The sequence below is a fragment of the Adiantum capillus-veneris genome, chromosome 4 (assembly GCF_014529385.1).
Source record: "Adiantum capillus-veneris isolate H3 chromosome 4, ASM1452938v2, whole genome shotgun sequence".
NCBI lineage: Eukaryota > Viridiplantae > Streptophyta > Polypodiopsida > Polypodiales > Pteridaceae > Adiantum > Adiantum capillus-veneris.
In genome coordinates this window covers 172,343,839-172,369,445 of record NC_140934.1, presented here as the reverse complement: position 1 = coordinate 172,369,445, position 25,607 = coordinate 172,343,839, and the positions used below count along the sequence as shown (strand labels likewise).

The window sequence follows — 25,607 nt, the reverse complement described above, 5'->3', positions numbered from 1 at the left end:
GTCTACGTGTGTGTGGTGAACCGTTTGGCACTCCGTCTATTTGTTCATCTACATTGCATGCACAGTCTTTAAGGAAGACAAGCTTTTTTCCATTCACTTTACATGGAATAGGTATGTTCATGGTTTTCTGTTGGAAATGGTTTCAGGAATTTTCAGCCATGGAGATTCTTGAAGAAGGAAAAAGCAAGTCTCTAGACAAAGTTGAAGCATCGAAGGAACCTCAGAAGACTTTGTGTCGCTTTCGGCGCGGCCCAAAGAAGCAAGCGTTGCAAACCTTTATGAAGTTCAAGTATCGCACGACCCACACATCAGAGTGGACCAACGAAGAGTCCCTTCCAGGATTCCGGATGTTATTGGCGATCTCCCTCGATGCCATACAATTCAGTACCAGTACCTCGCTTTGAAAAGGAGGGGATGTCACGTGACACATCCAACCCTATGTGTCCGTGGACAAGCTACAGCACGACAAGGGTTCAGTCAATCCAATCAGTCTAGATTAGAAGTGATCACACTTTTGTGAGTCTATTCGTAGACCGTGCATGCCCAGTCAATTAGTGTAGATGCATATCCTCTGGTTGCACACAGCCTGATCATAAGCATTCCCATCAGAATCCATTAGAATCCTTCAGGGGAATTTTCTAGTGCATTTAGCCTATTTTACCTATTTTTGACATTTTTCACTTATTATTTTTAAGTGACTTTTGTTGGAGAGTAGGTAGGGCAAATTGAGTAAGTTTGTATATAAGCAAACCTAGACTAACACTAATTGGCAGAAGAGGCAGCAGGAGCTCCACCGCTCAACAGGCAACTTCTCAAGCAAGAACCCCTTGGTGGCGACTTTCACCTCCAAGCAAGAAGGACTCAGTACCTAGCGTTTTTCTCAACCAAGAATTATCGCCCTCATCAGCCTCAGCATGGCGTTTTCAACAAGAAGTCATCGCCATACAGATCCTATCTTCTAGCATTTTTCATCCCAGCAAGAAGCGCCACAGATTTCAGCCATTGGCGATATTTCAACAAGTCCATTTCAGCGTTTTTCCTCAGCCCATTCAGCCCCACAATAGATGCAGATTTTCAGCCCTAAAGACTAGCAAAATCAGCATTTTCCATAGCGTTTTCGGCAACAGCAGAATTCAGCCAGCAGCGTTTTTGGACAGCAGATAAAGAGTAGCAGATTTCAGCCCTTAGATCGGTCTCGTCATCCCCGTCGTCGTCATCGATCTAGCCTAGACTTACATCAGTCACATGCATTCAGTTTGTACCCGTTTATGCAATTATAAGTAGACCACTCTCGCCGACGAGTGGGACCTTCGGAGGAGGGTTTTACGTCTCTGGTGTCGTATTTCTCTTTTCTCTCTACCTCTCAGTCTCATACACTTGCACGCACACTGTCCATTCACTTTGTTGTGATCATTGCACTCTCTCATTAAGAACGGAAGGCTCTCCCTTCCATAAGAACAAAAGGAACCTTGAGCACAGTTCGGAGCACTCATCTTGAGCAAAGTTCAAACATTCATTCCGCTGCACCTTACATCGTGCTTTGGAGAGGACAAGACTAAGAGAGTCTCCTCCTGATTCTTTTCGATCTTCGCCTACACATTAGAAATGAGAGATGAAGAATGAACAACTTCCACCCCATGAATGACAATGGGAGAGTCACTTTTGGCATTGAAAGTGAAAGTATTGTTTAGATGCAAAAATTGGAATAAAGATCCTTTCACGCCAATGCACAGGCTTGTCGTTCCTTGGACTTCCGTAGCAGCTTGGAGCCTTCTGGAATGTGGTGTATGTTCAAAGGTGCAGGTTTCCGACTCTTTCCTCGAGGATGGACACTCTAGAGTTGATAAATGATCCAAAAACCTGTTTTTTATGCCTTTACCCTCAATTTTGAGGCATACTCTTCGAGCAATCAGCACAGTACCTTCAACAGATGTTGCTTGTGTAACTTGAGAGTTCACTGGCGTGAGGAGATTCTTGATAGAGCTGGATTTGCTTTCAACAGACAGGATAATACTTCCAGGACGTCTTTTGGGAATAGTGGTTGGATGATACAACGGTCGTGTATTTATTCGACCCCAAAATTTTGTAGCACATATCCTCGTCCTAGAAAACCCTCTCTTTTCAATTGCAGCATGCTCACTCCAGCTTCCTGGTCCGACTTCCTTTCTAGGAGCTAAGAGGGGGTGTTAAGAGTTCAAGCATCTCTCCGGAATCGTCCAATCCCAGTTTCTCCCTGGGACAAGTGCTAGGGAGTGAGGACTGTTTTGTGGATGTGCCCAACGAGTGTGAGATAGGTCTCTCATGTCGCATCGTGTCTAGCCATGTTTAGCTCGGGTTTTGCCTCAGTTCCATGGCCATTTGTGCTCTTGCACGCTAGAAATATTATTCCCCAGCCTTCTGCTTCCCATAAGCATCTGAGGATCCACAATACCTGCAATACCCCTCAGTATCCACGGTACCCCAATACCCGCACTACCATAATGCTTTTCATGTGAGTCTCCACCGACCATATGTTGGTTCTCCTCCAGTGATTCCAATACCTCTAGAAGTCGATGAGATTGAGAAAATCCTTCAACCAAAACACATAATACACCACTCATAGAGACAACTAAAATCAAAGAGATAACATCGAGAGTATTTAGTCAAGTTTAAAAATAACACCCCTTTAGATACAAAGTGGATGACTGAGTCAGATCTCGAGGATTACCCAGACATCTTGCATAGTTATATTGACGCTCTACATCTGAGGTCAACTGTTTAGAACCAAGAGGGATGTAACAATGTCAATCTTTGTAAATAATTAGCTTATTTACTAAAAAATAATTATTTAACTAGTTGTGTGTACATCAGAATAGAACTAGAAGTTCTAGAACCTCGAGTATACCTAAACGCGGGCTAGAACACCTTAGGGAGACCCTAGCAAAAAATACCTTTAAGTCTTAGTGATTGGGAAATCGTATCTTCAAAAAGGGATAAACAATAACCTTAGATTTTAGGCTCAGAAAGATTAAGTGCGTCAATCCAAGCCAACAAAAATGAGATGGGGTCCCTAGAACAGAAATCCTAAGGCTTTCATTATTTTTAATAAGACATTAGGATAAGCAAAGTTAAAATAACTTTAATTATTTGAGTTCCAACAAGTGGTCGGACAAGTGTGAACAGGTAATGCACGAGCAATGCCGGTGCGGCGTGCGTACTCTACGTGGTGGAGCTCTCCATTGGAGCTTGAGAGCAACCCCTTGCGACATGTGGTAGCTCTAAGCTCCTATTGTCTAGAACAAGGACTCTCACAGCCATTGCCATCTTCTTGAGAATTTCTGTCATAAGAAGTTGCAGCGAACTCTCCCCCTAGAGCATAGTGGCCGTAAATTCTTTGTTTTTAGTCCCTAATCATCTCAATTAGGGCGATTTTCAACACAGCACTCATAGAATTTCAATCCTCTCCACTTATCCTACACATACACAAAGTTTGGTGCAATTCTATCGCAAAAAAGGCCTCTGTTTCGGCATTAGAACGTGCACAAGTACGAATTATGTGCAAAAAATTACAGTAAGCATATTTGTGAGTTTTGCGTGTTTCTCTCTTGTGTTCATTGCAGAAATGATTAAGTATAGAGGAAACCAGATAACTAAAGATAGACTCTCTTCTATGAGAGCTTCCGAGAAGGTTTGTGAAAGATAGAAGGTTTGTGGAAGATACTCTCATTAAGAGAGCTTCCAAAATCTCACATAAGAGTGGAAAATCCTCTTAGCAGTTAGAGAGTAGTTCTCTCTCTCTCAGAGTCAAAGCTAGAAATAGAACAAGAATGGACATTTGCCTTGTTCCTATGCTTGTAAATATTCTCCCTTAGTAAGAAAGATAATCTCTTTATGGTCCCCAATGAAGTGTCAGACTTTTCTCTTAGTTCTTAGTTCTCTTAAGTATATGAATTTCATTTAAAAGTTAGTTTATGCTTCCCTCTTTGTGACAATTGCCCTGCTCATCCGCGTATTAAAATAGCTAGCTCCTCTTAATTTAGGCGGCAATTCACATGCCTTGCCAATACATCGATGAGACGGTCAGTCTACCAATATCACCATGTATTCTTTTGGTCATATGAATATCCTGTGTGCATTAAAGATGCAAGCATAGGTGAAAACGTTGAATAAAGACCTTTCCTTCGCAGCTATTAGGCATATACTGCAATCATTGTGCTCCAAGTGATGACTTTCCAAAGAGGCACGTTGGGTAGAATCCCGTAATCAAAACTTCAAGGTTTCATTGAACAAAGCCATTCTGAATATGAAGCTCCTCGAGCACTTTCTATGTTTTCGCGAGAGCTCCACATTTTTCTATCAACCCAAACATCGCATTTGGCATAAACATCTAGCAAAGCATCACTAGTCACAATACGCTCTCCAAACTCTTTGTCAATGAAAAATCTCGTCCCATGGCTCTCTCTTGGCATGCTTATCGACCAAAATTGCCCTTAAAAAATTGATTTGCTTCTCGAAGTGCACCACTTTTGGCATACCTTTCGACCATTGCCATGTTGAGCATATCTCTGCAAGCATAGTAATCTGTCTGAGAGACGATAATGCCTAAATCCTTGTATTTTATATGAGCTTCACCTCATGGACGCGGAGTGTCGACAACGTGCGACAAATCAAGGGTTGAATGCTATTTGCAAAAACACAGACCTGAGACATGAAAGGCGACATATCTTATGCTTGATGGGAGGCTGATGCGGTTACAAATGGGTCACACAGAGGGTGATGATGGCTGCAAATGATCGCTAGAGATGGGACGCAATCAGACAACGCTAGGGCTGTAAAAAAACTAGCGCAAAAAGGGGGCTACGACCTAGCACCAAAAGTGCAAGGAGATGGGGACAACCACCTTGCCAAAATGTTAGAATGCTGCAATCAATGGGCGCAAAAAAATCTGATGAATGTGAAGAGATAGAGGTTCTTTACATAGGGGGGACAAAACCTCCAATTCCACCATTAAATGGTTGCCCTGCAAGTGCTCGAGTGCACATGTGCACTTATGTGAGTTTCTAACATTCTACAAGCCTTAGCTCACTCACTGGTAATGTGCTTGACATGGGACTTGAACCGGCCCATTCCCCTAGACGTACTAGTACTGCATCCTCCTGTTGTCGGATGCCCCACTAAAGTGTAACAACAATGTCAAACACAGGTAAAAACCGTTTATGCAAGAGGGTTCCAAAAGGGGAAATGCCTATATGATGGACTTGTCAGACATCTAGGTCCTGCCAACAGGCTCACAAAACTGTCGGAATCAAATCCCTTGGAATTTGTAGAAAACCATGGCTTTAAAGACATAATAATAGCATGTCCAGGTGTAGGGACCCCTTATAAACCAAATCTAGAGCAGATATGCTGCAAACGAGAAGAGAAAACGCTAGCAAAGTGTCTATGTAGTGGGTCACCCACAACAGAAGAGAGCTCAGATGCTTGAAAACAAAAAATGTAGATGTAAATTGCATATTAGGGGGTCATCGAGGCAGCTAAAAGGCAAACATGGTGTTGAAATACAAAAATAGTGACGTGGCAATAAAAAACGCAGACACATGTACCTCGTAACCTCATCAAAAAGATTCATAGGTATGAAACGGGTTTCAATTGTTTTTGAAATGTGAGAAAAGAGGTATTAAAAAACTCAAAAATATAACCATATCCAGTGAAATTTTCTGTAAACATGGTTCAGAACACTAAACCTTATAGACACGATAAAGAAAAAAAAAGTTACAAAGAACACGTCATGTGATGTATTTCATTGGCAATTGCTACCAATCTAGTAAAATTTCAAGGCTCAAGCACACACAAGTTCAGAGCTAGAGCATGCCACAAACTACAATCTCCACCATTTTGAAATAATAGTCTGCTACAACATAGAAAAAAGGATACCTAAGCTATCAGCCAATAAGCATTCAAATGCTCAAAATAAAAACAATACATATCTCAGATTGTGCGGAAGTTATGTACCCTCTACTCGATGTGACTGTCCAAAACGCACGAAACGATTGGACACACATGTCCACGATAAAAACCCCTTTCAAGTAAGGTAGGGTAAAGGTATAAAAGATGCAGTTCATATGAAAGAAACGTTTCGCTAGTTTTGTATGGATACGAAACGTGTTTCTATGCAACATTGGTGGCTGGTTATTAGCCAAGCTTTAACACGACATGGCTGATAGGAGAGACGACTATTTTGAAAACAAAGCTCCTTCACATGAGAGATGGACAATGCAAAGCGTGATAGACCAATGAAAATGCCCGTTTCTAAAGAGGTGAATGTGTCACAGCCCAGTCCTATGCGTAATGAGCAAGAACACGAAACTATGTTTAGGCTGTGGTTATTGAGTGTTGTCACTACTTTTCTACCATTAATAGAGAAGGTTGAATTCTTCCAAGTCCATTAATCTCACAACACCAAAGAGAATTCACGTGTTGTGGAGTCTCATGAGGCTCAAGGGAAACCGCCAATGTCAAGCAAACAAATGGAGAAGACTCCCACCGGGACGACGCCAACCATCTCTACTTACTTAAAATGACTAATTTTGTAGCTATCCCTGTTGAAAGAACTCCCTTGATATCATGTAGTAGACAAATAAGATCCTACAAATGTCTTAAACTTCTATGCTTTTGGTAACTCCGAAGAGGTTGCCTTAGTACGTCATCATTGAATGCATGCGAAAGACAGTAGTGATTTTAAGAGGCCCCACGTTTAGACCAAAGGGTGTGCAGCAAGAGGTGTCTCTGCTTTTGCTGAAACATGTGTGCACACATAGTCAAACCAATTTAATGATCTTTATTGCAGTTCCCCCCAAGTCTTTTCTCACAGTTTCAAGGCGTTCACGGAATCCCAAGGCCCTCGAGGCAGAGTAAACCAAGGTGCTCACTATGGAATACAAGTTGTGATCATGATAACTTGTGAGAAAAAAAAATAGACCTCTTTAATGTTGCATACAACTGCGGCAATCCAATGGTAGCGTCCTCCCCATTGCAAAAAAGATGTAAGGGCGCCACTTGGAACAATACCTGCACTTAACAGAGCAGTCACATGAGCACGTCGAAGGATTAACTGTATGAGTAAAATGTCGATATGTAAGTTTTACCAGCTGCAGCGTGCACGACCTCCAGAAACGCTGAGAGCTGAAGTAACCCTGCTCGGAAAAGGGGAAGGAGGAAAACTTAGTAACTGCATGTCAGCATTGCAGTTGAAAGGAGGACGAAGATAGAAACAGTCAAAGGAGGACACGCACGGACAAGGTCTCCAGCAGCATCAAAAGTTCCCTCGATGGAATGCTTGCGAGCCGCCTGCCCCAGAATGCGCAGCAACACCACCCCCCTTGCAACAACCCGGACGTGCAGTTAAGAGACGCTACATCTTCGTGCCTAGACGCGTAGAAGCGTGTGTGTGAGTGCGGGGTTGGACGGAGAGAGAGAGAGAGAGAGAGAGGTACCAGCCTAACGCCTGTGCGAAGTTGTAAGCTGTGAGGTAAAGCACAAGCACGATGCTCCGCGCCATCAGCTACTATGAATGACGAGCAGTATTCCCGCTACGGACAACCGAAACCTGCCCGGTAGAGAAATGGATTTTGCCATACGGACAAGGCCCAAGGGGCAATTAATTGGCTAGGGGTAGTGCGTGAGCTAGCGCTTAGGAGTCGGGACTACTGCAGGAGAGAAAAGCTCAGCCCAAGCTAGGTACAACAGCTGTTTTCATGTTTTTAGAGGGCCTCGGCCCTCCACACTATGAAATTTACAGTTTGGTGAAAGTTGAAACTATCCCTCTTTGCATTCCCACCCATGAAAACTAATGCTTAAACTTCAAGTGGAAAGAAAAAACAGCTTTTAAAAATCGTGATGAACGTGCGCCTTTCTCACCGAACATAGGTTTAAGATTTAGAAAACTACTCCAAGTCTATGAAACTTTTGCATATTTGCAAAAGTTTCTCAAACGCACCATTTCTCCCTTTTCAAAAGGAAACAACTTTAGTTTAGGTCTGTGAGTTATGAAACTCACCATGAGAAGACTCTCTTAACCGGACCAAATCCAGGCTAGGTTTTGAGTTTGTCTCCATGAAAACCAATAAAACAATAAAAGTTTCAGTGTAACAAGTGATGAAACTAGAGTGCTTCGTTAGCTTGGAAACCAATAAACTATACAAGGTTTAGTGTAACAAGTGACGAAACTAGAGTGCTTCGTTAGCTAAGTTCATATTGAGTTGAAATTGAGCAAAGTATTGGAAAATGTATATGCCATTTCAACACTTCTCAAATGAAAAAAAACAACGACAAGTTCTATTATTTGATGCTATTAAGTATGTCTAAGGTTTAATTAGCTGGGAGGAAAGGCATCAGAATGAAGCAGAGAGAGAGAGAGAGTGTGTGTTCGGGATACCGATCGTCATGTTTCAGAGGTGTCCACCTCGCAAAAAGCCACAAGGAGGGTTAGAGTTTTGTCAAGCTCAATGTTTGTAATCATACAAGACGTCACTGTTATTAATTGTTTGTTGTTCCATTTTTCTGTTTCAAAAAAAAATTGCACGTTTCCTTGCATGGGAGAGTTTACACAGTCCTCTCAAATTATCATAATATGCGAGAACATATCATCGCCATGGCAGTGGCGGGAGCAAAGCGAACCCCGAACCCCGACGGCCTCTAAAACGCCAGGGGCCGAATGGCGCGCCTCGAGCCTGCCACGATAAAGTGAACAGGGGGCACTGTAGACGGCTGGATAATCACCATGTGGGAACGTGTTCTTAGAAGATGGGCAGCGAGTTACTTAGTAATTACTAGAGTAATTACTACAGTAAACCCGAAGTGTATAAATAGGGCCATTACATTGTTATCGGGGGGGCAATTGTTATCATTTGTATTAGCGCTTTGAGCTATAATTGCACTTGAGCATCAATGGCAGTATTACTTGCTACACTTTCTCTCTCTCTCTAATCATATTCGATGTAATCTCGATCATGGTATATATATTCCAGTGATACTTACTTCTCGACAGTCTTCTGAATCTGAACCTTATTCCAGTCTTTAAGTCTGATTCTCATTTCAGTATTCACATTTCAGTCTAATCACTGATTTCTGTCTAGTCTGTCGTCTGAACTCTTCCTACTCTAAGTAGCTGAAATCCTTCAACACTGGAATTAGTTGTCTCAAGAGATCAGCTCCAATTCCATTTTGGCGATCATGGTGGCTAGAGTTGAAGCTCGTTGACTAAAAGACTCTTCTCCCAGTTGAAGTTTTTAGCAATGGCACCAAAGTCCAATCGTGGCCGGAAATCTACCAATCGTGTGGACCCCATTCCTGAGGAGTCAGGAAGAGAGTCTGACCCTAAGCAAGAGAAAATGACTAACACTGAGGCTCAGGAGGAGCATAGTCAGGCTGATGAGGCGCAGGACTCACAACACTCCAGTCATTCTCGACGCAAACGGGCAGAACGGGAAGCACGAAAGGCGAAGAGTTCAAAGAGTTCTCAGTCTCGCCAAAAAGATGAGCATATCACGGGAAGAAAGGGAAATCGTCGTACTTCTAGCAGACAAAACAGAGAAGATACTGATACTGAGACAGAGACAGAGATTGATTGGGATGCTGACACTGACAATTGCAAGAAGGCTCCCAAGCGTCATTCTGAAGCCAAGAAGAGAACTGGTGGGATCAGCAGTAATCGAAAGGATTACACCGCTTCACTGAAGATTTCCTTTCCCATATTCAAAGGAGGGAAAAAGGATGATCCTGATGTTCACATACAAGCTTTCGAGCAGTATGCTGAACTAAAAAACATTGATGAAGATGATTGAGGGGAATATTTCCCACAAACCTTGAAGGAAGCAGCCAGAAAATGGTATTACCATTACCCGGCATGCTAGCTGAGATCATATAACAAATTATTTAAGGCCTTCAGGCTGGAATATTCCGACAATCGAGGGGACAAGGATATTCTCTGTGAATTGGATCAGATCAAACAGAGGAATTTGTCAGTCTGTAGCTATGTCGAAAAGATAAAAGAACTGACCAGGCAATTGCAAGAACCGCCGTCTGAGAAGAGATTGAGGGCATGGTTTCTGAATGGGTTCAGAAGCAAAAAGCTAAGAGAACAAGAAGTACCAACCCCTACAAAGAAATTCAATGATTTGGTCCAGCGAGCATTAAAACTGGAACAGCAGGCTAAGAAAGAAAAGAGTCACAAGAAGCGAAGGACCAGTAGCAGTAGTTCGGCTACTAAAGCTTCTGATTCCAGTGCAACGTCCAGCATTTCCGAGAGCAGCTCCAATGAACGGACAAAGGAAAAATCAAAGAAAGGATCATGGACCAAGAAAATTGAAGAATTGGCTAAGCAGATTGCAGAAATTAGCCACACAAGACAGCCGGTCCGGAAGATGGAGACTTGGTGTTCCAGATGTAAATCCAAGGATCACATCTCTACGGAATGTCCACAATGTACCTACTACAAGGCCTTTGGTCACCTATGGAATAATTGTGGCATCAGAATTCACCATTTTAAGAAAGGAAAGGATCTATCAGTGGTTGCCTACACTGAACCAATGAAGGCAGAGCCAATCAAAGTAACCCAAGAAGAGAGATCAGGTACCAGTGGTACTGGTCAAGGACGTGGCAGATACCAACCAGGAATGGCCAAAGGAAGAGAAAGAGGCAACTTCCAGACCAGGAGCATGAATTGCTATACCTGTGGGAAGTATGGTCATTTTGCAGCCCAATGTCCAGATGCACCGGTAACGACTGCTACTGAGGCTAAGGCACCAGAGCCAGTCCCAGTCAGAGTAGTTACCAGGAGCAAAGGAGCAATCATTGAAAAGATTCCATACATTTTAGAAGTACCAGCCAATCCCAACAGCAGCAAGTAGGCCCAACAAAGGGAAGTTTGGAAGGCCAAGGGTAAAGAAAAGGTGGTGGATGAGTGGCAAGAGCAGCGGGAACTAGCAGCTAAAATCACAGAGGATTTAGCTAAGAAGCTGCCAGAGCAGCCAGAAAGTTCCGAGGCTAAAGTCATTCAGAAGATACCAGCCCAATCGACTGATAAAGATCAGTCAGTACCGGCCATGACAGAGACCATGCTGGCTGTGGTACATGGACTAGCTGGTGAGATGGAAGAGAAAGGAAAGAGTAGTACTGCTAAAGAAGAATGGTAGTATGAAGACACTAGTTCTTCAAGCTCTGACAATCAGTCTGACCAAGAGCAAGAGGAAATTCGGGTGAAAATTTGTGATAGAATCCACAAGCTGACAATAGAGCTGGAGGATATAAGAAAGACCTTACCTGAGGTGGCCAACTTTATTAGACAACGTAGGAAGATTGAGGCAGAGGCCAGAACAGTGGACCTGAAGGCTGTCTGGGATGATGAAGTTCCACTTATTCAGGTAGACTACAAGGTCAGGAAGCAGTGGGAACCTCTCTCAAGCGTCATACTAGATGGAGGAGCAGGAGTCAACATAATGGGAGCCCATCTTCAGCAAAGAATGGGTATCACTAACATGAAACCAGCACCATTCAAAGTAAGAATGGCAAATCATCGGGTCGTACAAGCGATGGGCATGATTGAAAACATGCAGATAAGAGTTGGGAGGGAGAAATTCAAAACTAGTTTCCTAGTTTTGGATGTGCACGGCGTATATGGAATGCTACTAGGCCGCCCATGGTTAAGAACAACACATGTTGTTCATGACTACGCAAACCAAACTTTAACCATAGAAGGGGCCAGTGGCAGAATCAAAATCCAGACCAACAACACCAGGAGCTGGAAAAAGGAACTGAGGCCGAAGGAGTCGTGTCAGAAATACCGAGCTAAGAAAATTGAGCGAATGCTAGCAGCTATGAACATATTTCCTTTGGCAGAAATTGATTTGAATGCAGTCCTACTGAACAAAGAGCAAGCTGACAAGCAGAAGAGACAATTCCCTGATCAGTTTACTGAAGTCAATACAAGGGAAAGAACCGTTCAGCTAACTGGACGAATGGAGGAACCAGCTGATACTGGTATAATGGAAGAATCAGCACGTTCTGAAGAGTATCCACCTGATCAGAATAATGATTCAGAAATGAATGGACCTTCTTGGGACTACGCTGAAGAATTGACCAAACGAAAAGGAGGAGGACCAAATTGGTTGCTTCCAGATGATCAGGAAGTAGAGGAGTGGAACCTGGGATCAGAGGAAAATCCCAGAATGATCAAAGTCAACAAGCACCTGAAACCGGCAATGAAGGAAAAGGCACGGAAAATGTTCAAGAACTATAACGATATATTTGCCTGGGAATATACAGATTTGAAGGGAGTAGATCCTGAAGTCTGTCAGCACCGAATACCACTGAAACCGGATGCTAGGCCACTCAGATTGCAAAGATACCGGATGAACCCCAACTATGCAAAGAAGGTCAAGGAGGAGATTGATAATCTTCTCAAGGCTGGGTTCATTACGGAAGTAGCAAGCAGTGATTGGTTATTTCCAATAGTTGTCGTTCCTAAGAAGAATGGGAAATTAAGGGTTTGTGTCGACTATAGGAAACTAATGCCCAGACCATTTAAGGATCCAGTTCCCTTACCTTTTACTGATATGTTGCTTGATGAGATCGCAGGATATGAGATGTATAGCTTCATGGATGGTTATAGCGGCTATAACCAGTTACAGATTGCTCATGAAGATAGGGCCAAGACCACTTTCATCACTGAGTGGGGAGCATTCATGTATATGGTGATGCCTTTTGGCCTATGCAATGCACCAGCTACTTTTCAGCGGTGTATGATAGAGATGTTTAATGAATTTCTTCATCGATTCCTCGCCATTTTCATGGATGACTTCACTGTGTATTCAGATGAGGAACAACACCTTCTATTCCTAGAGATGGTTTTTAAACGCTGTCAGGAAAAAAGGATTTGCTTAAATCCATTCAAATCTGTCTTTCTGGTTTGGAAGGGACAGCTATTGGGACATGTGGTTTCCCGCAATGGAATAGAAATGGCCAATGACAAAATACAGTGTGTCTAGCAAGCTAAAGCACCCAGAACTGCTTTTGAGTTGAATTCTTTCTTGGGGTATGTGAATTTCTATAGAAGATTTGTACACAAGTTTGCTTCTCAAGCAGTACCACTATATGAGCTTACAAAGAAGACCAGTAGGTTCCATTGGACTACTGAGTGTGAGGAGAGTTTCCAAAATTTGAAAAAAGCCATTACCAGTAAACCAGTCCTCAGGCAGCCGAATTGGGATATTATTTTTCATGTACATGTAGATGCTTCAGGATTGGCAATGGGGGCAATATTAGCTCAGCCAGATGGCAGAACAGACTATCCGGTCTATTTTGCTAGTCGGAGATTCAGTCAGGCTGAACAAGGCTATACGACTACTGAAAGAGAAGCCCTCGGAATGGTTTTTAGTGCCACAAAGTTCAGGCATTACTTATTGGGGAAGTTATTCCATTTTTATGTGGATCATCAAGCTCTTCTATTTTTTATTAACAAAGTTATTATTCAAGGCAGGCTGATAAGATGGATGATGTTCCTTATGGAATTTGAATTCAGAATTTTCCATAAGCCTGGCCGAAATCACTGTGGAGCTGACTTTCTTTCCAGAAGTACAGAAGGATATTCAGAATCACCTCTGAGAGATGAGCCAGTGGATACTGATTTATTTCAGTTAGAAGCAAAAGAATAAGTGGATCTTGAATGGTATGATATTTATCAATTCCTTTCCAAAGGTGCTTTTCCAGAGGATTGGAAACAGAATCCGAAGAAAGCTCTGATCATAAAAAGTCTGAAATTTACCATCATTGGGGGAGTACTTTATCGATTAGGTGTGGATGGTATACTTCAAAGATGTGTCCCTATGGAAGGAAGAATGCAAGTTATCTCAGAAGAGCATAATGGCGAGTCTGGTGGACATTTTTCCAACGAAGTAACCTACAAAAAGATTCTGCAAGCAGGTATGTGGTGGCAAACAATGATTGCTGATGTCAGAAGCTTTTGTAAAACTTGTGACATATGCCAAAGAATGGGCCGACCAACAGCTGCAGACATGACTCCCTTAATGCCGATACAACCATTGGGAGTATTCATGAAATGGGGACTGGCTTTTATGGGACCTTTTAAGAAGGTGACTCCCAGGAAGAACAAGTACATCGTGATGGCTACTTGTTATGTTACCAAGTGGGTTGAAGCTAAAGCTCTTCCTGACAACACAGCCAAGTCAACTGCAAGGTTTCTGTTTGAGAATATTGTCTGCCGATATGGATGTCCAGTGGAAATTGTGACCGATCAAGGGACACACTTTATCAATGATACTATGGAAATCCTATTGGATATGCTTTCAGTCAAGCATCGGAAATCTACCCCTTACTATCCCAGATGCAATGGATAGGCTGAAAGTAGCAATAAGACAATCAAGACTATTCTCACTGTTGGACGGAGCGACTCACACACCCATGAAGTGCATGCAAACACTACCTAGATCAACATAATGTCAATCGAGGACACAGATGACACGATAGGCACACGGAGGAAATCTCTTTAGCTTGTCAAGCTGAGACCATCCTACACATACAACACTCTGGAAGGCCAACTAAACCACAATCAAGAACCTCACTGCTCTCAACTACACCACCTAGCCACATACACACATACGGAAGGTAACTCACCTAACCATGCCAGATTCGTATGAAACTTAAGGAACACCATCCCCTCACTAGGATACACCTGTCCCTACGCTTCTACACTCAAAACCCTCACTCTAAACCCGTTTGCGGCGGAAAATGTGTAGGATGACAGAGCAAAATTTTGAAAGTGTCCGAAACTGAAATTTATGAGTACCTATGTGTAGCTTATGTCGCCATGATTCTATAGACTACTAGCACGCCGAAAACAGACATCGTTTGATACACTTACGGCCACAAATAGCTCGTAGATGCGTTGGCGTATGCGCTTAGTCTCACGTGGAATGCTTGGCGTTGTCGCGTAGCTCTCCTCGAGCCTACAGCAATGGTCCAGTCGGATCTCCAATGTGTTGAGCGAGCTGGGCGTAGCGAGAGGATAAAGCTCACGCTCACTCTCTTTCTCTCTCACACACAGTAGACGGCAACGCTAAAGTTTTGATTATGATAAAAGTCTTCTTTACAAAATGACCTAGGTACCTTATATACTAAGGCTACCTTAGGTTTAACCAAAAATGGGGTTTTAAAGGGTCAAATGGCTTTGTATTTACAATCTGGAAGTGCCATTGACCCTAGCTTCTGAAACTAGAATAACTACTCATTACAAATGACGTTTATAGCCATAATCCGCAGCATTTCATAACTCGCAAAAGATAAGACTTTAGTACGAAACTTGAGTTATGTTGTGTTGTTGACCCAGCGGTCAACATTCCCCCCTTCCGCGTTCATGTCATCCCCGACATGACCTGATTGTCGATGGCGATGTGGTCTTTGCTGTCGTTTTGTTGTTGTAAAGAAAGTATAGACTATAGCCTTTGCAGTAGCTTGTCTTGTTCGTCCAATCCGATGTACATAATCTTCACATGATTCAGGAAAATCATAATTGATGACGAACTTTATGTCTTTCACATCCACGCTCCGAGCTGCAGCATATGTTTCTGTCATTATAGGTCTACTGCCAGATCTAAATTCAAAAAGAACCCAATGTCGTTTAACTTGTCTCTTATCATCATGGATAGAGAAAGCTCCATGCATCACTTGCTCCAGCAAATCTGTCAATTCGGAGTATTTGTGATTCTCATAAACAACTTCTACAATCTGTAGAATTGAGTGATTGGCTTTCTGATCTTGTGAGCCAATGACAACTTTGTAAAGATTTTGTAGAAATTTTATGGCTAAACCCTTAACTTCTTTAGGCCAAGTTGCACCCCAATGCAAAGTCTGTCTGTCAGGCCGAATCCAGGACTTAATTATTCTAATTTGAGGTTCAAAACCCTGCCAAGCATTCGATGCGCATTATCAAGGACAAGATTTTGAGATCCTCTGATTACCCTTATGTCTGCTCTTTGTCATTGAGGACTTCTTTGTTCTTGTGCAATCACGTTGTTAGTGTTGTCTGTAGCATTGTCGTTGTAGGCCATTCTTCGACTCGCCATTGAGGAGAAGTATGCTATGATCTGAAATTGGTGCTCCAATTCATTTGTCAATTGATTTGAGTAGCATTTCCTTATTGTTGATGTAGAAGGAATATGTACAAGAGGATGGTGATAGGTGTCTTTAGATTAGGGTCTAAAACCTGGATGACCAAAGGGAAAAAACCCGGTGGGAAAAAAATGCCTTTGGTATACGCTCTTATTGGAGTTGAGCAGTTGAACATGAAGTACATGTTCATGAAAGGTGAGTGCTTGGGTGAAACACGGAAAGAGTGCCTGATGCAAGTGCCAATTATGGGACACTCTATATGCATATGAGAAATTTGTCCACAAAAGCATGCAATGTAAAAGAAGGAGATGATGGGTGTTTCGAGGAATAAATGTAACACACGTGACATCAAAAGATGTCTCAATAGCTTCCACCTTTCCAAGAAGGGTTTTCGATGTAGAAGTTTCTCCACTCGTATCTCACTGTGCTCAGTACGTGAGTGTCTTTTGGACCTTCTCCTTCACTTCACCAGACTTAAGTACTTAGACTTCGACTCTTTTGCTCACCTATACCAGCATGAGCGACACAACGTAAATATGCTCAACTCTTCCAGCTTGAGCAGTACCTAGAATAGCTAAGACGCTTAGACCACAGAGAATATTACTTGAAGCTTTGGGACTAACACCTCACTCATTTTGTGGCTTAGCTCGACTCTGACTTGTATGACTTGTCGGTTGCATGTTGACATTGCTTTGTGACAAGTTCTTCGGCTGTTGTAGTGGCTGCTGAGACATACTTCGTGAAGTTTCATCGTTTTCCTGTACCTTCTTCTCTTTGTAGTGCTCAGGCCTCTCGTCAGTCTTTTCTTCATGTGGATTATCGATTTTTTTATTTTTTCTTAATAATAAACAAATAAAATCTTAAAAAAAACTTAACAAAAGAAAAATCATTCAAATAGAAATCTAAATGCTATGTACACTATACACATGTCCCTAGGGGCTCATATATGGATTTTGTCCCCATACTCCTCTGTAACACTACTATGAGGGCATATACTCTAAATTTTGTCAAAAAATTATCACAATAAAACGCAAAAATTCAATGCATCTCACAAAACATTGCCCTCTAATAGTCATAATGTTAGGTCCGCATTCAGAATGCCTCCCCCCTTCCTATTTGGAGTCATCCTTTACGACAGGGTATCGCAAAGTGTATGTGTTGTGCTTGGGCAATTAAAAGTTGTGCCTATGCAGGCCTTGTAATGTAGCCCTATTATGCATACACAATCAATGCATGGAAAAGATTTATGTTGTGCAAGATGTGGGTATAAGCAATTTGCTTATTGGCATTTGTTGGCGAGGCTTCCTATTCTAAGCAATGTAATGGTCTTTGAAGCTCCTGTATCGTTGCTTGATTGAAGCGACTTGCTCTCTTCTAACTGTATTGTAATCGTAGGAAGAATTGTAAGAATTCAAGCGGCGATGCATTGACAGCAGTTTTATTGTCCTTCTTTGGGACCCATTTCTTTGCGATTATTGGTTGTTTTGTTGGTGACTCTCGTTTGGGAACCCATACTTGCCCGTGCTTCATTTGTGTTTGAAGAGACTTCTTTGGGATCCACCTTTTTGTTGTGCGAGTCGACAGCGGTCTTTGCTTTAGCCCTTGTACACTTGGTTGGGGGTGAGATTCAGGCTTCGAAAATTGATACTGTGGTTATTTTGGAATCCAAATGAATTCCTGACTTTTTTGTGCTTGAATCAACTTCTTTGGAGCCCAAACCTGAGTTGTGAAAGCTTGCAACTTTGTGATATTCTTACCCGTTCGTGCACGCTTTCCTTGTTTTTGTTTTGGTGTTGGATCTTGTGATTTGTCATTAGAGATCTTTGTCTTCTTGATCCATATCTGTTTTTGGCCGATCTGGCTTTTTGGTATCCAGATTTGTCGAGCTTTTTGGCTTTGACTTGTTGTCCTTTTCTTTTGACCTGTCATGGTTGTTGCTGAAGGGGTTGGTGTTAGTGATGGCCTGAGTTGATGATAGGGGATGTCGTAAGATTCATCACTATCCTCAGCAAGGTTGACTTCTTGTACTTTCCCTTGATATTTTGGCTGGTAGTGGAAAGTTACTGTCTGTTTGCTCGTGGGTGGTAGTTTCTTGGAGGACTTTTCTAGCCCATTGATTAGAGCATTGTTAGCTCGTTGCTCTGGTCGTATTCCTCCTAGCTGAGTCTTTGCATCCTTATTAGGAGCCATGTATGAGGATGCTTGTGGTGGCTGTGTCTTCACCGAGGACTTTGGAATCCACTTTTGATGCACTTTATTCGTGTAGCGATGACATTGATTCCCGGGTCGTTGATCTTCATGAAGCTCAAAGTGTTCTATAGAGTCATAGAACTCGTCGTCTTCTTCATCTTTTGATTCTCCACATTTCTTTGTTTTCTCCTTATTTCGAGAGCTTGTTGATTTCGTTTTCCTGGATTACACTCACTACAAAATAAGGAACAATATCATAGCCATTTTCATCACAAAACTTTGTTGTGGGAGCATCCTCCACGGCGCACACGTCCAGAGTAGCCAAGATGTGTTCCCATCCAAAAGGCTCTAACTCTTCTTCAGGAAATGGTTCTGGGATATAGTCCTTATCCTCTATAACCCGCTCTAGCATACATTCCTCACGTTTCAAGCTACCACATTGTGAAGCTCCACACATCCATAGTTCTTTAGGCTTACCTAACCACGTTGGAAGTTCTGATCCTGCTACTGTGGCGGAATCAAACTCCTCAACCGGTGTTCTCGTCACATCCCTATAGCTATGGTCCCTCAAGTTTATCTTTGTTATGGTTTCCATATGTCGCAGGTATATATGGTCATAACCCCAATCTTGGACCATTTTCAATTGTCGCATGAATGGTCTTCCCAGAATGATGTCATAGTTGTTCTTCTTGCCAAAGTCAACAACAACAAAAGTGTGTTCATATACAATGCCACAAGAAGTAACAAGTACTTTTTCTAGCAGTCCTAGGGGCTTTTCTTTGTGTCCGTCTGCAAGCTGCAGGGTCATTCGTGTGGATGTCAGGGCAGGTTTTCCCCATTTTTTCCAAACTTCTTTGGTTGCAATGGCCACACCAGCTCCACTGTCAAGGATTGCCATGGTTTTTACACCATTGAATTCCATAGGAAGGGTGGTGTTTCCATCTTCTCCCTCGTAATACTCGCCTACCTTGTTTAATGGCACTGGCCTAGTATTTAGTTGAGGCGTTTCAAGCTCTTTGATGCCTTCCTCGATTTGAGTCATTGGGGTTTTTACACCAAATTTCTCTAGACATTTACCCACATTAGCCCACATGTTTGGTCTTATTATGAGAAACTGGGCTAACATTATTGTACAGGTGACTGGGGTAGATAGAATATCTACTAGCCCGTTTGAATCGATGGCCTTGTTGGGAGACAGTCTCTTTGATGGGACTGCAACCACATCTAACTTGGTCTCGTACTCTCCCATGTAGGACGGTAGTGTTCGTAGCGAATGGGGTTGACTATCCATAGATTGTACAGATCCTTTGTCGCCCCAATACAATCGCACGTCTAGATTCATTTGAGATCCAGTCTCAAATTCCTCTATTGGTGGTAGAAACACTCCTCGTTCATCACCAGTCTTGTCTACTCGTCTTCTTAGGTCATCGGCTTCATTGGCCTCTCTGAGTTGTTTCCACAATTCGTCAAGACCATCTATCTCTTTACAATCCTTAGGTATAGCTTGTTGAAATCCCTCGGAAGAGTTATCCGTGGTATTCAGTACTATCCTTGGTTCTAGTGCTTGGTCTTTGAGGTTTGGTCCGTGCTCATGATTAGAATCTGGCTCTTTTAGTTCCTGGTTTGGTGGGATTACTTGTGTAGGAATGACACGGATCACATCCTCAGGTTTTGCAACTGGTGGTTCTAGTAAAGCTTGGGCTGTTTGAATCATTTTCTGGCACATTTCAAACCTTTGCTTTTCTAGTTCCGCATAGGGATATGTCATCCACCTGTGTTCTTGGGTTTGGTTGTTTTTGAGCCTCACATCATAGGCTTTCAAGAGGGCATCTAATGTCTCATTAACCTTCTCTGCCAACACAGATCCTCCTGAACTAGCACTTCTCGGTTTCTCATTCGTGGATGGTTCTTCTAGAGGTTTAACCATCTGTGTAAGAGAAGGTGCCTCCTTTTCCTCATGTTGTTTTATCTTCTCCTCAGCTTCCGTAAGCTTCTCAGCTAGGGATTTTTGCTCTCGTTCCCTGCATGCTTTCATCCTAGTCTTTCTAGCTTTCCAACTATTTCGTTTGCTCTTGGTTTTCTGACTAGGTGCGTCTGTCTTTGGTCCATCATCTGTCTTTGGACTCGTGTCACTTTCCGTGTTCTTTGTCTCTGGATTCTCATCAGCTTTCTTTTGGGCTTGTGCTCTCGTAACCACTTGAACTGGTACAACATTTTCATTTTCAGAGCTATTAGGTAGCTAAACAATCCCTAATACATTTGTCGTGATTTTCCTGATTTGGTTTGGGTTTTTTGGGCAATCGGGGATCAAGTGAGTGATGCCACACTCAAGACAATAGGCATTTACTTCAGTGATCTCCGTATGAGGACATTGTTTGACCAAGTGGTTGTCACGACTTTTATGACAATCTGTCTCTGGTTGAGGAGATTCTTTTAGCATTTCCTCTTGGCTATAAGCAACCTTTGACCTAGATAAGCCATTATTTGCAATGAATCGCAATGTCCTTTCGTCCATTTCATACCTTCTTTCTTTCGACTGAAACCCAGGAGGTGGAGGTTGTACCGGCGTCACCACTCCATGTGTTTCTCTCACATTTTGTTGCTCCGAAGGGTAGTACTCACTTTGGTTGCTATACCACATTGTAGCTGTACTGGCGTTGGTTTATTTGATGCTTCCTGAAGGAGTACGAGCGGAAGTGCGAAGCAAGAGAGAGTGCGAGAAGAAGAGCACGACAATATGGTGAACTCGCTCTACTGTAATGTGTAGAGCATAGTGAGTTCTTATTAGGTTTTTACTAAAGAATATGTGTACATACCTGGCGGCCCGCCCACTTACCTGGGCGACCACATTGGGCTTTATACCCCAACAACCTCCCACTTAAAGTCCAATGTGGTACTTTAAGTGTGAGAGAAGCTACTATACAAGCTAATATACAAGAGATGTAGAGAAGTGATGTACTACCCTACACCTAACTGCTGGCGAAAATGCGCAAAGCTCTTTGAGGGAAGTCCTTTTGTAAGTAGATCAACAGGATTTTCTGTGGTGTGAACTTTGACAAGCTGAAGTTGCTTATCCTCGAGCATTTCCCTGATGAAATGATACTTCACATCCACATGCTTTGTCTTTGAGTGATAAACTGGATTGCGAGCCAATTGTATAGCACTTTGACTATCACAATATAACACAGGCATCTCTTCTTTGATTCCCAAATCTGTTACTAGTCGATTAAGCCAAATTGATTCTTTGCATGCCTTTGATGCTGCAACATATTCAGCCTCTGTAGTAGACTTAGTAACACAATCTTGTAATCTAGAACGCCATGATAGTGCTCCACCAGCCAATGTAAAGACATACCCTGACGTAGACCTTCGGTTGTCTAAGTCACCTGCATAATCTGAGTCTGTAAAACCCTTTACACTTAGCTCCTGACTCCCATAGCATATACGCATACTCTTTGTAGCTTTCAGGTATCTCAATATTCCTTTCACTGCCTCCCAATGTTTCTTGCCAGGGTTTGACATGTATCGACTTACTACTCCCACTGCAAATGCAATGTCTGGGCGAGTAGCAATCATTGCATACATCAAACTACCCACTGCAGACGCATATGGAATCTTATCCGTTTTAGCATGTTCTTCCTCAGACACAGGACAATCTTGTTTGCTAAGTTTCACATATGGTGGCAATGGAACACTCAATGCCTTTCCCTTCTCCATATTGAAACGTTGCAAAACCTTGTCAATATACTCTGTTTGAGATAACCAAATCAACTCGTTTGATCTGTCTCTCTCAATGCGCATACCAAGTATATGACTTGCCTCACCCATGTCTTTCATGTCAAACGATTTTGCCATCTTTGACTTCAAAGCTGAAATTTCTTCCAAGTGCTTGCCAACAATCAACATGTCATCCACATACAAAATAAGGATCAGCCAACTGCCATCCTTAGCCTTCTTTGTATATAGACAGTGATCGAACTCACTACGTTTGTAGCCTTGAGAAAGCATAAACTTGTGGAATTTATGGTACCATGCCCTCGGTGATTGTTTTAAGCCATAAAGACTCTTTAACAACTGGCATACCCAATCTTCCTTGCCTTTCTCAACAAACCCTTCTAGCTGCTGCATGTAAATTTCCACATCTAAATCACCATACAAGAACGCTGTCTTGACATCCATTTGGTGCAACACCAAATCTAATATGGCAACCAATGCAAAAAGCATCTAAATGTAGTCATCTTGACCACCGGAGAGAAGACTTCATCAAAGTCAATGACTTGTTCATGCTTAAAGCCCTTGGCAACAAGCCTTGCTTTGTACTTTGGCTGACTATCATGAGCGGTGATCTTATACCTGTAAACCCATTTACAGGGTAGAGCCTTTTTGCCCCATGGTAATTTAACTAGCTTCCATGTCTTGTTTTTATGCAGAGCTGTCATCTCTGACTGCATGGCCAATTGCCAATTCCCGGAGTCCTTCATTTGCACTGCTTCCGTGTAACATGAAGGCTCATTGCAATCAGTCAACATGACATAGTTCATAGATGGAACAAACCTATCAAGAGGTCGCGTGACACGTCCAGATCTACGCACAATAGGTGGCTCAGGCTCAGCCACAACCTGTGGTTCCACTCTATCCTGTCCTTGCTCCTCTTGAGCCCTGACATTTTGTCTTGCACGTGCAGGTCCATCTTCTTGGAAGACAACTCTTCTAATCTCCTCAACCCTCTCTGGTTTAGAATGATATTTGGATTCATTAAAGTGAACATCATTGCTGCGGACAACCTTTCTGGATTCGGGATCCCAAAGTCTGTACCCCATCTCACCAGAATTACCATAGCCTAGAAAGATGCACTTTCTACTCTTTGGCTCAAGTTTGTTCCTAAATTCCTTTGGAACGTGAGTATATGCCTCACAACCAAAGACTCTGAGATGCTTGTATGAGGGCATTTTGCCTGACCATACCATCTCTGGCACTGAATCCTTCTGCAAAACCTTGCTAGGAGATTTATTTACAAGATGAACAGCTGTTGATACAGCTTCAGCCCAAAACCCATTTGGCAGCTGTGCATTAGACAACATACTTCTGAACTTCTCTTGTATGGTCCTATTCATCCTCTCAGCAACACCATTTTGAGGAGGATTGTAAGGAGCAGTAAGTTCACGTTTTATACCTTTTGACTCACAAAAGTCCTGAAAGGCCTTTGAAACATACTCTCCACCATTGTCAGTGCGTAAGCATTTAAGCTTCTTGCCACTCTGATTCTCCACAAGTGTCACAAACGTTTTGAAAACACTAAACGCTTCATCCTTGTGCTTGAGAAAGTAAACCCATACTTTCCTCGAGTAATCATCTATAAATGTCATAAAGTAAGAAGCTCCCCCTAGAGATAGGTTAGGCATAGGTCCACACAAATCACTATGAACAAGTGCCAACTGTGTATCTCTTCTACTGCTTCTATGCTTATGTGGTTGCTGTGTTTGCTTACCATACAGACAATGTTCACAGAATTCAAAATCATTAAATGAAAAGCCAGGCAAATAACCAGAACGAGACAAGATTTCCATTCCCTTCTTGGACATATGTCCTAACCGGCTATGCCACAAAGAAACGTTCGGCTACTCGGTTACATTGATTACATTTTTAGAGACATTTGATACATAAATCATGTAAAGTCCTCCAGACTTTACTCCATGTGCTACTATCATAGAACCCTTGGATATCTTCCACATGTTCTGTCCAAAAGTGGTGACGTAGCCAGCATCATCAAGTAAACCTGTGCTGATCAAGCTCTTTGTAATTGCGGGAACATGTCTCACATTCTTTACTGTGAAAGAAGAGCCATTCTCAAACTTCAATTGAACATCTCCAACACCTAAGATCTCACATGTCTACCCATTGCCTAGCCCAACATGATCTTTAGTGGTCACATAAGAAGTAAACCACTCCTTGTTTGGAGACACATGAAGTGATGCCCCTGAGTCTATAATCGAGTCACTCAGTGCATTTCCATCAAATGCTATAAGAAGAGCTGAGTCCATTGTATTCTTCAAGAAGTAGATGTCTCCTGACACTAGACTGTCATCCTCTGCAACAGTGTTTGTCACATTTATTTCTTGAATCTTCACTGAGGACTTGTTCTTCTCACCATGGTCTTCAGCTTTCTCTTTGCCTTTTTTTGCTTTCCATTCTCTGCAGTCTCTTTTCATGTGACCCTTCTTGCCACAATGGTAGCATTCTATGTCACGATTGCCTTTAGCACTGCGGGACTTGCTACGAGACTGATTCCTCTTTCCACCTTTGTACTTTTCTTTGGTCCTTCCCCTGACAACTAAGGCTGTTCCTTTGCCTTTGTCCATTGTCTTTCTATTGGTTTCTTCAGTAAGGAGACTTCCTTCTACACCTCCTATGTTCAAACCATCTGGAGGTGCAGAATTACTCAAAGACGTGCGAAAAGTGTCCCAACTTTCCGGCAATGTGATCAACAGGAACATAGCTCTAACAGGTTCATCAAACTTGACACCTTGAGCTGACAACTGACTATAGATTGTGTTGAATTCATTCAGATGATTGGACATAGGTGTCCCTTCTTTCATCTTCAAGTCAACAAGCTTTTTAAGCCAGTATACTTGTGAAGCTGCACTCTGCTTCTCATAAAGATCACTCAGCTTTAACCATGCTTGATAAGCCGACATCTCGTCTGCTACATTGAAGTAAACGCTTTCTGCCAAAGTCAGCATAATGGTAGAAAGTGCCAATTCATCCATTTCGCTCCATTCATCTTCGTCCATATCTTCTGGTTTTATCCCCTTGAGCTTTATAGGTTTTATCTGCTTCTTTTGTACCAACACGTGCCAAATCTGCTTCTTCCACAATGGGAAATTGGTTCCATCCAGCTTCTTGATATTGTAAAGAGCAGTGTCCTGTGATCCAGCCATAGCTACGCTTCACAGTAGTTTACTTTCCTGGGAAAAATTCGACAGAGTTTCCCCTGTAAACTGACATGTGAACCAATATCAACCTGTGAAATGAACCAAGAAAGCTTTAGATTCTACGGAAATTTTGGCAGAGTCTCCTTTGTAAAATGGCTCTGGTGTACTAAAAACAGACCAAAAAACAGCTCAAAAAACCACTGTCTCTCTAACACTGTAAGCTGTGGGTAAACCTGTCCTGCACCTGTACTATCTCTGATTGTCCTGTCACTGTCCTGTCAGCATAGACTGCGACAATGCCTCAACGGTAGTAAAGCAAAGATG

The 25,607-nt window shown here is 42.4% G+C and overlaps 1 protein-coding gene across 1 annotated transcript in view; it reads right to left on the bottom strand.

The window, feature by feature from the left end:
• LOC147460365 (uncharacterized) overlaps positions 1 to 7,689 on the bottom strand; it is a 53,274-nt gene extending 45,585 nt beyond the window's left edge. Inside the window, exons 1-4 of the mRNA XM_086511448.1 lie at positions 7,473 to 7,689; positions 7,272 to 7,357; positions 7,125 to 7,172; positions 6,959 to 7,047 (exon numbers count right to left, since the gene is read on the bottom strand). Coding sequence (XP_086367574.1) covers positions 6,959 to 7,047; positions 7,125 to 7,172; positions 7,272 to 7,357; positions 7,473 to 7,537 — 288 coding nt within the window. The 5' untranslated portion in view covers positions 7,538 to 7,689. The remainder of the gene's footprint in view (positions 1 to 6,958; positions 7,048 to 7,124; positions 7,173 to 7,271; positions 7,358 to 7,472) is intronic.
• Positions 7,690 to 25,607: the final 17,918 nt, after the last annotated feature.